This window comes from Protomyctophum bolini (assembly GCF_963924005.1).
Source record: "Protomyctophum bolini genome assembly, chromosome: 1".
Lineage (NCBI taxonomy): Eukaryota > Metazoa > Chordata > Actinopteri > Myctophiformes > Myctophidae > Protomyctophum > Protomyctophum bolini.
The window spans coordinates 23,068,007-23,082,676 of record NC_137862.1 but is presented as its reverse complement, the minus strand read 5'-3'; the positions used below and the strand labels follow the sequence as shown (position 1 = coordinate 23,082,676).

At 44.1% G+C, this 14,670-nt stretch overlaps 1 protein-coding gene across 1 annotated transcript in view; it reads left to right on the top strand.

Moving 5' to 3' along the window:
- adamts18 (ADAM metallopeptidase with thrombospondin type 1 motif, 18) overlaps positions 1–10,563 on the top strand; it is a 78,235-nt gene extending 67,672 nt beyond the window's left edge. The window contains exons 19-24 of the mRNA XM_080761574.1: positions 5,499–5,703; positions 6,573–6,752; positions 7,679–7,752; positions 8,787–8,997; positions 9,894–10,116; positions 10,437–10,563. Of these exons, the coding sequence (XP_080617700.1) occupies positions 5,499–5,703; positions 6,573–6,752; positions 7,679–7,752; positions 8,787–8,997; positions 9,894–10,116; positions 10,437–10,555 (1,012 nt within the window). The 3' untranslated portion in view covers positions 10,556–10,563. The remainder of the gene's footprint in view (positions 1–5,498; positions 5,704–6,572; positions 6,753–7,678; positions 7,753–8,786; positions 8,998–9,893; positions 10,117–10,436) is intronic.
- Positions 10,564–14,670: the final 4,107 nt, after the last annotated feature.

Here is a 14,670-nt window from a genome sequence, read left to right as displayed (position 1 = left end):
TTCATCATGATGCGATGTGAGCTTGTAAATCGGCTATTTTCAAAAGATATTTCATACATTTGAAAACGTGAAAGTACATTTTGAATTCCCGACATTTACTTGTAACAGAGTACTTCTATATTTACAGTTTTACCTAAGTAAAGTACTTTATCCACCAGTGCTTTCGTGCACCTCATTTGACCCTGCTTTCCATCCAGTTGGATGGAGGTCATACATGTCAGTGTCTGGCTGTTTAATACAAACACAACAGAGTGGAATGGAAGCTTTAATGAATGACCAGGAATATATACTCTAGGTTCAAAAGCCAGAGAAAAGAAAAGAAAAATGGAGTGTCGTGTGTGTGTATGTGTGTGTGTGTGTGTGTGTGTGTGTGTGTGTGTGTGTGTGTGTGTGTGTGTGTGTGTGTGTGTGTGTGTGTGCACGCTCACACGGGTGTGTGAGTGTGTGGGGGAGTGCAGACATGGCGGCTTATCTGTCCAGCGTGTATCTGTGGTGCTGACAGGTCTGTGTATGTTTTATCGTGCAGACTATATGGGATCTCCTCTGGGGCATGGGGCCAGTCTGGGCCGCCACGCACGGCCAGAAAAATCCCACAGTACTCTGCGCCCCCATCCCCCATCCTTCACTATACTTGTGCATGTGTAGGGTCTGTGTGTGCATGCGTGTCTACTGTATTTGTGTTTGTGTGCGTGCCTGTGTAAAAATGTGTAAAAGCTACAGTATGAATTAATCCCGCGACAGGACAACATGGAGCTGTGATATTATGTCTTTAATATTCCATAACCCATGGAGTATTCATTATTAAATATTATGTCAGAAAACGTCAAAAGCTGTCAGGAACCAGCTTTTTTTTTTTCTTTTTTTTTTTTTTACATACTTGTAAATGCATGTAAATGCATGTACTTGCATCATATGTGTACAGACACACAGCAAACCCGCGACACATTGTCATGCTGGATTACGAGCCAAGGTGCCTGGACCGCTAAGCCGGCCCAGGCCCGCAACTAATATTCCTACGTGACTTTACAGAAAAACAAAGTTGCTTATTATAAGCGGACATGGCAGCAATGCTCCTCAGAGCAGCCAGCAGGGACGAGGTGCGGCCCGGTACTGTTAGCTTACAGTACACATTGTTATAGTTGTGTGTCTTGCATTTATTTTCTCCATATCGCCTCTGTAGGGTGGAAACCTCTTTTGTCCAAAATACTACATTTTCAGGATTCAAATACAAAAACTTAGCAAATCAACAAGCTCAAAATTGTGCGCCATGTTTCCAGCTTGTGGATCTGCTACGTCTGATGCTTTCGTGTGGAGCTGTAGTATAATCAAGTAGGGCGTTCATTTACGAAAAAATATACAGGTCAACAGGCCGACAACAATGATGTGCCCACTAAGCCCTCCCTGCTTGCTGGCTGGCTGGCTGGCTGGCTGTCTGGCTGGCTGGCTGGCTGTCTGTCTGTCTGTCTGGCTGGCTGACTGTCTTTCTTTCTTTCCGTCTTTCCGTCCGCCCGGCTTTTCTGCTCTCCTATTTGAAGTATGGGTCAGTCATTCTGGCCTTCCGCTTGGCAGCGGCCATCTGTAGAGTCACTTACCATACAGTCCCAGGTTTTCTCTTTCTGGAGTTTTACACTTGTGACGTCCTATAAGCCATAAGGGAAGTCCTGCACTAAAAGTCCTGGTCGGATGCCAAAAAAATATATATAGCAGGTTCACTTTAGGCTAAGGATAAACACATTGTATACTCCTTCTCTTTTTACTCCCTGCATATTACAATAAAACGCGAGCCCAGGCAGCACTACAGCCGTTCCTTTGATATCTTCTGGGGCATTGAGCAGCAGCAGCTGGTGGGCAGTGCCATCAAAGTGCTGCTTTAAAGATTGGCCGGTTTTCCAGACGTGTAGTAGATGTATTTGTCCCATTGGTTAGTGCCATCACTGCCGTCTGCCGGCCGGGTGATAGTTTACCAATGCTGAACTTGACGTGTGATTCTTCACACTAGTGAGCTGCTTCAACTTGTAGCGTGGGTACCTTCTTTCCTGTTTCTCCCCTTATAATGAGAGTGAACGGAACTTGACGCGTGACTGTCTGCCTGGACCCTTATTCTGTGTGCATAGAGCATATTAATTCATACTCTGCTTTGGCAATGTAAACGTATGTTTTCTCATGCCAATAAAGCCCTTTGAATTGAATTGAATTGTATACCGAATATGGGGGGAATGAGACTGAGAGCAGTGCGGAGCTGCCTCTGGTGTAGTTGTGTACCTCAGTAGGCACTGGTCCGTTGAGTGTCTTGAAAACCAGGACATTCTCATCTACCCCCGCATTTTTTTTGTACTCCGAAAAATGCATGTTATTGAAAGATGCCAGAGATATAAATTACAGCTCGGACCAACCAGCGGTTTGCAGTGAAGCGCCGCGGCACTTCTGCCTTTCCCCCAATGACACAGTGTTATTTATGTGACATGTTGTTAGTCATATGCATATCGCACTGTTGGAAAGTAACTAAGTGCATTCACTCAAGTACTGTACTTATTTTTTTAGGTATTTATTTGCACTTTACTGGAGTAATTCCAATTTTCAATACTTCTACATCTATCACCACATACATCTAAGGGGAAAATCTTGTACTTTTACTCCACATCAAATATTTGACAAAGTTACTTTATACATACACTAACCACTAAGCCATATTTTACCACTTTAGCTATTCGGAAATACCTGATCTACGAGATCTAAAAGCTCTAGAGATATACAAGCTCACAACGCATTGCGATGCGAAGCGTTGTGTGAGCTTGTACATTTACTTGAGTACTTGAATGCTTTAAGTATATTTTGATGCCAAATTACTTTTGTACTGTTACAGTACTCCAAACAATGGTAATATAGCATTTTACTTGTAACTTGAGTATTTTAATATTGCAGTATTGCTACTTTTACATAAGTACATCTGAGCACTTTCTTCCATCACTGTGTGACATATTGTTATTTATATGCCATGGAGAAAAAAAGAAACCCTAAAAGAAACCCCAAGCTGAAATCCAAACCCATGTTGGGTCACGTCTCTCCCATCTTTTAAATTGCAGTTTAGCTCTTGCTGCCACTTTGGTCTGCCCCGGTCCTGGAACCAGAATGAACCAGCCCTTTCTTCTGGATCCGTCTCTGGGCGGTACTGGACTCAACCATCTGCCCATCACTCCATCTCTCTCTCTCTCTCTCTCTCTCTCTCTCTCTCTCTGTCCTTAAGCCTGTGGTCGTCAGACCACTCATTTGCTGTAATCTTCCCCTTTGGCCGCCATGCCAAGACAGGAGCTATTTTAGTAAGCTAAAAACCGTATAGGCTTTCATCAGTGGTAAAACGTGATGTCGTATAGATACCAGAGAACGGAAAGGAGGGAGGGAGGGAGGGAGACGCGATGGGGAGCGAGTGGACAGAAATGGAAATAGATTGATATCCTGTTTGCACTTTCGCGGCTGGCACTGTTTCACTCCTCAATGTCTAAATCTCTTGTACATACCTGCTGCTTTGTCAACCTACCAAAATACCTTTTGTGTCTAACCTCATGTTATGTATATATTGACCTACTGTACCAGTTGGATTATGCAATGTGTAGTTATTTTTGATTTATCATATATCCTCGGCTAGGTTTGTTCCGATCCGATCGGAAATCTGGGCCGATCACATCATTTTCAAATGATTGGAATCAGATCGGGAGCAAAAAAACGTGATCGGGACATCACTAGTATCAATATTATATATACATATCATATCACATTAGATTAGACTTGATATTATCTGTGATTTGGGATATTATACTATTGTGATATGGCTTGTTCCATGAAGTGTTCTATGAAAATATAAATATCTGATCAGTATCTGTGCAGATGCTCAAAATCAAATGATCTGAATCGGATCGGGAGCAAAAAAACGTGATCGGGACATCACTATCCTCGACACGTTTCTCAGATTTTCTTTCTATTCTTCTTTTCCCCTCTGCCCACATCCCCTCCGCCTGTAAACCTGTGATGTGACAATAAAGATGATTCTGATTGTGATAGGATAGGGGAGGTGAGAATGGAGAGGGAGAACATGAAACTCGACGAGAGGAGATGAGATATCATGAGATGAGGATATCATGAGAGTGTGAGGAGAAGAGCTGAAGAGAGCACATTCACCTTAACATCCCTATTCTGGTGGTGTTCTCTCCTCCGCGTCATCAGTGCCCATACCCGAGGTGGGGTTGGCAAAAGGGCCTTTCTGTGTGGAGTTTGCATGTTCTCTCTCACAAAAAACATGCATAATCCTGGTCTTTAAACTGCCTCCCCCTGGCCAGCCGGGGGCGCCTGATGGAGGGGAAAGGAACTGGTTGGAATAACGTGTTCCTTCCACGCGTTACGTCCAACTGGGGAAACTCTCCCCTGTCAGGTGAAAAGAAGTGGTTTGGACTCCTCATGCATTGAAGGAAACACATTCAAACATTAGATTTAAATGTTGGCTATTCAAAAATAGCAGATTTACAAGCCACTCTGCGAGCTTTTTTAAGAATCTTGAAAGTGTGAGAAGAACTACTGATTTGGAAGGCATTTGTAGAGTCGGCCTCAGGGAAGTATGGTTTGATGAGAGGAGAGGAAAGGAAAGTGGTTAAGGGAGGAGAAGAGAGGAGTGATGATGTTGGGTCTATATAGTCCCATCTGTCAGTAGGATGTCTGTTAGAGAGGGAGTTGTAAACAACATGGTTTCTGTGTTTACATTCAGAGGAATATAGTGCTACCACCGGTGTGTGTGCGTGTGCATGCGTGTGCGTGTTGGTTATACTGTACACAATAAGTATTTCATAATTCAATTACTGCAATATTCCATCCATCTTCAACCGTTTATCCGTAGTTGGGTCATGGGTGCAACAGCTCCACCAGAGAGCTCCAGACTTCCCTTTCCAGAGCAACATTAGTAACTTCCTCCTGGGGGATCCCGAGGCATTCCAAGGCCAGTGAGTCAAAGTAGTCTGCCGGGTCTGCCCCAAGATCTCCTCCCAGTGGGACGTGTATCGAGGACCTCCGTAGGGAGACGCTCGAGAGGCATTAGAACCAGATGCCCGAACCATCTAAGCTGTCTCCTTTCCAGAAGTAGCGACTCTACTCCGAGTCTCTCTCACGTGACTGAACTTCTCTCACCCTATCTCTAAGGGAGATGCCAGCCACCCGTCTGAGAAAACTCATTTCGGCCACTTGTATTCGCGACCTTATACTTTCGGTCATGACCCACACTTCATGACCATAGGTGAGAGTAGGAACGAAGATTGCTCGGTAAACAGAGACCTTTGCCTTCTGGCTCAGCTCTCTTTTCGTCACAACAGTGCTGTACAGCGACTGCAATACCGCCCCTGCCGCTCCGATTTCTCCGGCTGATCTCCTTCTATGTCCTTTTTCCTCACTCGTGAACAAGACCTATTTCACATCATATTGTGAATCTGTCCTCCAACCCTGCCTCCTGTGTATTCTAGCTGGGTTCCAGGGGACTGGGCGGCCTGCTCGCGCTCCTGTGGGGGAGGCCAGCAGAGCAGGGTGCTGCGCTGCCTGAGGAAGGTCACCTACCAGAGGGAGGAGGTGGCGGCCCCCTCCATGTGTCCCCCCGTCTCCCCGGCCCAGGTGCAGCCGTGCCACACGGAGGCCTGCCCGCCACAGTGGAACACGGGAGCCTGGTCACAGGTGGGTTCCACTTTTTAACCACTAGTATACCCTCAACGGATGAAGGGTATACAGAATGTCGATGCTGGGGTTTTAGTGGTTAAAGGAGGCTTTCTTACCTTTCGTTGCACTTGTTGTTGTGACGCGATAATTCGTGCTTCGAGCTCCGAGCTCCATGCAAGTGGATGGAGCTCACGAAGTCTCGCGAGATCTCACGTTAGACGAGACTTCACGCTTTATGGCTGGAACACAGCAACAGGGTTACTACGTATGCAGTAAAGTGTCATGCTACACATATATACTGTTGACTTTATGATGAGAGGATTTATTTAAAAAAAATGATTTTTGAGCGATGGAAATAAGTGAATTAGCACTAAATCCCAGCACCCTATTCAGGGAAATAGCCAATGCGTTTTTGCACAAAATTACACCTGGACCACTTTGGTGTGGACCTATCAACTGCAACGAAAGGTAAGAAAGCCTTTAGCATGGAATTCTCCTTTAAAGCATCCATTCGACCGTTTGGTCTCACATTTATGTCTCATATGTCTCATATGACCCTGTGGTATGTGACACACACACACACACACACACACACACACATACACACACACACACACACACACACACACACACACACACACACACACACACACACACACACACACACACACACACACACACACACACACACACACACACACACACACACACCACATCTCTCCAAAGAAAACAATAATAAGCCCTTTTCTGCTCTCTGGTGGACATCATGTAAAACATCCTTATTGCTCATATGTTGTACAGAGAGATATATATATGTGTGTGTATATGTCCCTCAGATATAGTAAAGTCCCACCCCTGCATCACAACACCTTGTCTCTCCCCGACAGTGCTCCAAGACCTGCGGCCGTGGCTTGAAGAAGCGCAGCGTGTTCTGCGGTGCTGAGACGGTGGTGGTGCCAGACAGCATGTGCAGACACAACCACAGGCCCAAGGCCCAGGAGACCTGCGTCGTCCGCCGATGCCCCAAGAACGACAAGCTGCAGTGGTTCCCTTCAGCCTGGGGAGAGGTACACATTTAGACCAGTGGGGTGTCTTCAAACTGCAGTGGTTCCCTTCAGCCTGGGGAGAGGTACACATTTAGACCAGTAGGGTGTCCTCAAACTGCAGTGGTTCCCTTCAGCCTGGGGAGAGGTACACATTTAGACCAGTGGGGTGTCTTCAAACTGCAGTGGTTCCCTTCAGCCTGGGGAGAGGTACACATTTAGACAAGTGGGGTGTCTTCAAACTGCAGTGGTTCCCTTCAGCCTGGGGAGAGGTACACATTTAGACCAGTAGGGTGTCCTCAAACTGCAGTGCTAACCATCATCTTTTAGACCAGTGGGGAGTCTTCAAACTGCAGTGGTTCCCTTCAGCCTGGGGAGAGGTACATAGACCAGTAGGGTGTCCTCAAACTGCAGTGGTTCAAACTGGGTGCCTAGCACAAGTCAAGCGATGCCGCAGAATACTTGGAATGTATCAATATCGTTTCAGTCTAACCACTTTGGACCCTCGATCTATACTTAATCAAATGGACCCGAGTTGTACTGTACTTGACTCGTTCTTTTTCAATCTAGTCTACAATTATTTTGATAGTATATAGTTTAGAATTTCATTCCCAAGATAAAACAAGCCCTTTGCTGCTCTCTGGTGTACATAAGTTAAAACATGATTCCATTATAATAGAAATCATGTTTCTCTCAGTTAGACTGTTTCTCTGAGGATACAGAATCACGCACGCACGCACGCACGCACGCACGCACGCACGCACGCACGCACGCACGCACGCACGCACGCACGCACGCACGAGTTAAGTCCGTTGCTCTCCCCAGGTTGGCGGAGGGTGTGTAGAGCCCAGGATCACAGTAGATGATTGACACAGGGGTGAAAAATGGGTTACAAAATCGTGGGATAAAAAATATATTAGAAAAAAATAACATGTCAACTCTTGTCGCAGTGCTCCAGGTCATGTGGCTCTGGTGTGCAGAGAAGAGAACTCCACTGTGGGGAAAAAGACTTGCAGCAGCATGGGTATGTACAGTACAACGAAATTACATTCTCTATTCCAAAAATCCCCCAAAAGATCAAAATATTTGGCTTCTCTAAACACAACTTTTGTCACACCATCACTAAACCTGGGTAGATTTGACTATTAGTACATTTAATAAAAAAATATTTCTCATCAAAATATATTAAAGTACAAGTATGAGATACCTTTCTTTGATATTGCAACACGGAAAATTTGGGTAATTTAAAAGAATATTTAAAAAAAAAAGAAAAAAGAACCATCTGCATCTTGCAGATCTGGAAGGACTACAATTTGCAAAGCAGGATCAGTATCTACTGAGGGTATTGCTGGTGGCATCCAAAAAAGCCTTAAGAAAAAAGTGGCTTACAAATGTTATACCAACTATAAATGAATGGATTGATTTAATCTATAATATATTTATTATGGAGAGAATTACATTCAGCTTTAGTCGGTCAAGTTGAAGTCTTCACAGATAACTGGTTTAGATGGATTACTCATGTCTCTACCATAAGACCTGACTTTGTTTAAATTCAGTTAAATCTGTTTAACCTGTAGAAGCAGATGCACCTGTTTGAGGTACTTATGAATTATGATCATCAATAGAGAAGAGAGGCAGATCTCCCCTTGTGTGTATTGTACGTATATTGTCTTGTTTTGTTTTATTTCTGTTGTATGTATTGTCAATTGTCATAGTCTTTTCGTTTACATGTATGTTTGATTAAAATTCAATAAAAAAGTAAATTGAAAAAAAAAAAGAATAGTCCAGTAAAAAAAGAAAAGAAAAGAACACTAAACCCGAGTGAACACCTGCCTATAATTTCACTGTCACTGAGCATCCTGAAGTTACCCAAGCCTCCGAAACCCAGACAGGACCGACCCACCTCAGACATCAGCAACATTATGAAAATTGCATAAACATAATTGTCCGGTTGAAAATCACCCTTTAAGCCCTGTATCGAGCCCTGGAAAAGTGTATAATGTGTATATGTGCGTTAAATTGATCTCAGTAATTCTGAGTTGAACATTGTTGTCCCAGGTGGGTGGAGTTCCCTGAGCGACGGTGCAGGAACCTGGCCAAGCCGTCCATGGAGCTGCAGCAGTCCTGCAGCAGTGGCCTCTGTCCCGCTGCCCCCCCTCGGCTCCCAGCTGCCCCTCGGCTCCCAGCTGCCCCTCGGCTCCCAGCCGGCCCGGGCAGAACCACCTCCAGTGCCGTGGTCATGGGCTGGTACTCCTCACCCTGGCAGCAGGTAGAACTCACAACTTATTCAAAGATCTGTGCACATTTTCATGATTTTTTCCAAAATTGCAGATCTACAAGCTCATAGCACGTCACTTTGTGATACGCTAGCCAAAGTGTCAAATAGTGGTTTACCGGTTTTAATGGGTTAATAAATGAATACCCTAAATTCATCGTAGTGTCGTGCAATAGTTTCAATAATTTCCGATCCATAAGCTTGTTGCGAGCGTATGTAGGCCTATAGCCTATATGCGTTTCCAGAGCTTCTAATGTACAGCCTGTTAGGCTGTCATGCTGTCTCTTGAGAGACTAGGTCAGCATAGAAGAGACTTGGGAGAGAAGGCAGCAGCGAGAATCAAATGTTTGGCGAGCGCAGACAATGTGCATCTCCTCTCCTGGCTGCTGTACCTTTTCGACAAGCCTGAAGACTTTCACATTGTAGAGAGTTAGGTTAGCCAAGAGATTGGCCTGTAATAAACTGTGTTTGACCCTCACAGTTGGTCGGAATTCCTCACACACGTCATCATCAAATAAAACTGTTCCTCGTGTGATTGCTTGATTTCGACATGGATGAGTTGCGTTTGACAACCTCATGGTTTTGTTTATCGTTCAGGACCCTTCCTGTCTGGAAGCTTCTGGTCAGGGCAACATTTTAAGCTCCAGTATCTTCTCCAATCGGGAATAACTAGAAATATACACACTAGCCTACTACTCAAAATACAGCAGTGACTTACAACAGTAAAGCCATGTTCTTAACAGTTCTTAACATGCCCAAAATAGGGACACCCGTGTGAGAGTAGTAAATCGCATCCAGGCTCAATATGCATACAGGTTTGGATGAAATAACAGAGACATGAATGGGGGCGTGGTTTCTCATACGCACACCACGCTCTCTCACATGCACAGTGCTCGGTGTCGTGTGGTGGAGGCGTCCAGACCAGGACCATCCAGTGTCTCCGTCAGGGGCGTCCCGCAGCAGGCTGCTTGCCCCACCAGAGGCCCCTCACCTCCAGGGCGTGCAGCACCCATTTCTGCCCACCTCCAGCCCATGTTCCTGCCCCGGGCCGAGGACAGGCACCTCGGCCTGGACAAACACATGCACAGGTCCCTGCTGGACCTGCAGGCAAAGGTAAAAAACAACCACATGCACAGGTTTCCTGTTTTTTTCTGTGTCCCAATGTACACGTTAGGGCACAGTCACGTCACACTTTTATTCTGCCTATGAGGGTGGATTCTGCCAATGCATTTCAATGGGAATGGAGCGCTTGATAGTATATTGTTTAGACTGATGATAGGTTCTTGGTTTGCCTGTGATCCTAGTTTACGCCGCCTCTGCTTTTAATGTATGTCATATTGTACATATTGTACAGTCAGTCACCCTGGATAAGAGCGTCTGCTAAATGAATTGTGAATTGCAATGTGTTCTCTTCTTCCTGTGGGACCTTTCAGATGAGCAGCAGTGTGTGGACCAGTTCAGCTGGTGCCACCTGGTGCCTCAGCATGGCGTGTGCAACCACAAGTTCTACGGACAGCAGTGCTGCAAGTCCTGCTCTGCCAAAAGACTGTAAAGGACAGGGCTGCTTTCTGGACCGCTGCTCTAACCACACAGCACCTCTAGGCCCTAGAGGTGCTGTGTGGTTAGAGCAGCGGTCCAGAAAGCAGCCTAGAGTCTAGGGGATGCAGGGCGTTGATGCATGACAGGACGGTCTTCAGAAAGTCTATTTTTTTTGTCCTTTAGTTGCTCTACAGAGGATTCAAGGAGATGTAGGAGAGACAGTAAAGTGGTCCATGGGATGACTTATTTACATAGACTTGTAAAAAGAAACATATGGATGAAGGCAGCCATGACGTCACCCACTGGTTTCTACAGACTCGTTTTGAACCCTCTATTTCAGCAAACTCAAATCCACCATCTGGGAAGTTCCGGACCCAAAAAGCAACTGGAAAAGAATGCTATTTTGTGGAAGGGCAGCGAGCGAGGGTGGGTCTTCACTTCACCACTACAACCCAATCACAAGACCCTGCTTTATCATCGATTTTAAAATGAATGGGACCATAATTTACAAAAACACATATCATGCCATGGGAAGAAAACTTGAAACTAGCGATTGAAAACATAGTAAGTCTTTATGAAATGGTTTACTAAAGTAATAAAACCAAGTATAAATGTGTGTCAAGCCACCATTGACTCCCAATGGAATATATTAATATTGAAATAATTACCTTTGAGTCTGTGCTACTTCCATGTTGCATAACAGTGGCATGACATCACTGTTGAATCCTTGGTATCCTGATTATAACTATGCCACATGTCTTGGAACCCCTGCTCATAGACCATTAACGAGAACTGCAGTGTATTCATGACTTCCGTATTAGCTTCACTTCCAAGAGCGAATGCTTGCCGCCTGCTTGTTTCTGTAGGAATTTAACAATTTCTGGTTCTTTGGACAAAAGCATTGGATTTTGGATTATTGCCGAAAATGAGCTCTGCTTCAAATGGAAATTCACAACATGTTTTCTTCCGCAAGATTGTCATTGAACATCACCACCACAAGTGCTTGTGTTTGGTGTAATGACATGTCCTTTAGCCACCTTTTTAAGGCGTATAAAATCTTTCAAAATTCACAAGTGAGGTATTTACTAAGCCTGTGTTAACCACAGACCTTATTTCAGGCATTTTAACGAAAAAGCCATTCAAAAGACTCATAGACTTTAAGAGAGAGAGGGTGGACCAGGAAGTTCTAAATGCTAACTTGGTTTGTGAGTCTTGGGACTACGAACTTCACCGCTCTGTGAACTCTTGCTGCAGGGTTCTGCATAGGGCAATGTGGGTATGATCTCCTTTGCCAAAGCAGCATGCTTGATTTCCCGGGCACATCATTACAAGAACAGAATGGTAACGAGAGTTACGTGTAAATAGACATTAGAATTCTTTTGGTCAATATTGTTGTTTTTTCTTTGACAACCTCAGAATCGACAAGCCATCACGAGAGAACAATAATGGACATACTCTTTTTTTCGTAAAAAAAAAAAGCTTGCTTATGTTGTATATTTAAAAGAACCTTGTTTCTAATGGCTTTTTTGTTTTAAGTTATTTTGGTTGGTAATACTATATAATTATGTTTCTGGTGTGTACAGATGATCTGTGATCATATTTTGATATAATGGGTCTTCAACAGGGCGTCCGGGGCCCCTAGGAAGGTCCTCCGAGTTGCTACAGGGCGGCCGCCAAATCTTTGTGATAGGATCCTTTTTTAAATTTAAATTTTCATTAACCACTTGAACCCGACCCGATGCCCACGTTATTAGCCCAATGAATGGGCTCCTATTATCCCATACGTACTGCATACATACTGCAGTAGGGGCCCAATGAATGGGCTCCTATTATCCCATACGTACTGCATACATACTGCAGTAGGGGCCCAATGAATGGGCTCCTATTATCCCATACGTACTGCATACGTACTGCAGTAGGGGCCCAATGAATGGGCTCCTATTATCCCATACGTACTGCATACGTACTGCAGTAGGGGCCCAATGAATGGGCTCCTATTATCCCATACGTACTGCATACGTACTGCAGTAGGGCCCAATGAATGGGCTCCTATTATCCCATACGTACTGCATACATACTGCAGTAGGGGCCCAATGAATGGGCTCCTATTATCCCATACGTACTGCATACATACTGCAGTAGGGGCCCGCTGACCAACATTAACGTCTAGTTGGGCCTTTTCTTTCATTCAACATTGATACATGTGAACTTAGAACAAAATGTAAGGTCTGCACACCAAAAGCTTAACAAGAATTGTCCATTATGGTGTAAGGAACCTTAATAAAGGTTTTTCTTTAAGCTTTGGAGCATTACTCAGTGTGCAGATCTTACTTTTTGTTCTATTGTTGCTGTCTCTGCCTGGCACCTGGCTTTAAGTGAGTGGTGTGTGTGTGTGTGTGTGTGTGTGTGTGTGTGTGTGTGTGTGTGTGTGCGTCCGTCCGTCCGTCTGTTACGGTTAATGCCAAATTTTGCACATGCACTCCCTGGATGCCAACGATGAATTTTCCAGAATGGCCTGTTATAGCGCCACCAGGAGGCCGACTTTTGTCCAAAAATCTCGCAAATCGTCACACAGTAACTCTATAGTCATGTGTTCAAGACGGATCTATCCGATATTTCAAATTCCATCCTAATTGGCTAACATTGGCTTTCAAAGTTTGCAGGATTGGCCCGTTTTGAACAAAAAGCCTCAAATCATGAACGCGGCGTGCAATTTACGTGAAATATTTCACAGACTTTCCTACTAGGCTGAGGAATATATCCCACATTGGCTTGTTATAGTGCCACCAACAGGTGGATGTTTGCAAAACACATTTTTGGAACTAAATGCCTCAAATCATCTAATTGCCATCCAAGGCGTAAGAAATAAATGGCACACTTTTCACATTGGCCTATTATAGCGCCACCAGGAGGCGAGGGCGACTTTCTCTAGTTGTATTTTGTTTTTCACCATGGGAAAAGCTATATTAATATTTTAAGAACTACGTTGCACTAAAATGCATTTTGTAAAACAAGAAATGGCCATTGCATTTGTAGTGTATGGGCATTGTATGTAATGTAAAATTGCTAGTGATAATATGGACTTTCTCTCTGCTGTTTATAGTTGTTATGGGAGGTTGCTATTGAACTCAGCATCTGAGTGGAACGTTAGCCGAAAATAGCAGATCTTCAAGCTCACAATGCGGAAGAATGGTGCAGTAGAGAGGGAAAGAGCAAATCATCAAGTAGGCCTACAGAACCAATGGTCAAGTTTACTAAGTATCGAGGTGAGGGTTTTAGTGGTTAAATGTCTGAAAATAGGTTACAACATGAATCCTACATTATTAATAATAGAAAAGGTAATGTGTAAACAAACAAACAACTCATTCATTTGCACAACACTAATGATAGTGCTGTCAAACAAGTCTATGTAGCTATCTATGAAAAGATTGTATTTGCAACACAATTATTTTTTTCCCCTTTTACATTAATATGTAGTGGGGGCCCCTGCTTCATCTCTCTGGGCTACATGGTGTCCATGTTGAAGACCCCTGTCTGTACAATAGGACTGTGCTAGACGTTGTGAGACTGTCAAACACGTCGCAGGATCAGTGGTCAACTATTATGCACTTTCCCTACATTGCTCCTGCTTGTTGCTGTACATTCACCGGTGCTGTCTTCCTGTACATTCCATTTATTTGACAAATTGTGACAACATGACATGTTTTTATCTGTACGCTGTTAAGTGGTCTTGTTTTTTTTCCCTGTTGTGTGTGTGTTGTTGTTTCAGATATCACTACTATTCTTCTCTCTCTCTCTCTCTCTCTCTCTCTCTCTCTCTCTCTCTCTCTCTCTCTCTCTCTCTCTTTCTCTCGCAGTCTCAATTCAATTCAATTTAATTGAATTCAATGGAGCTTTTTCTGTCAGAGAGTTACATACATCCATATAGGAGAGGTTTATACTTTTGAAAGTTTCAATGGTTTTTGCATTCACTTAGTATAAAGATTTCAGCATTGATCCATGGGGCTGTTCGTGCTTTCACAGGGACTGCTGTACCTTAACTGGGGCAATTTTGTCCACCACTGACAAAAATACCGTTTTAAAACTGCACCACGCTTTATCTACAGATGTGCATTTAAAAACATGAGA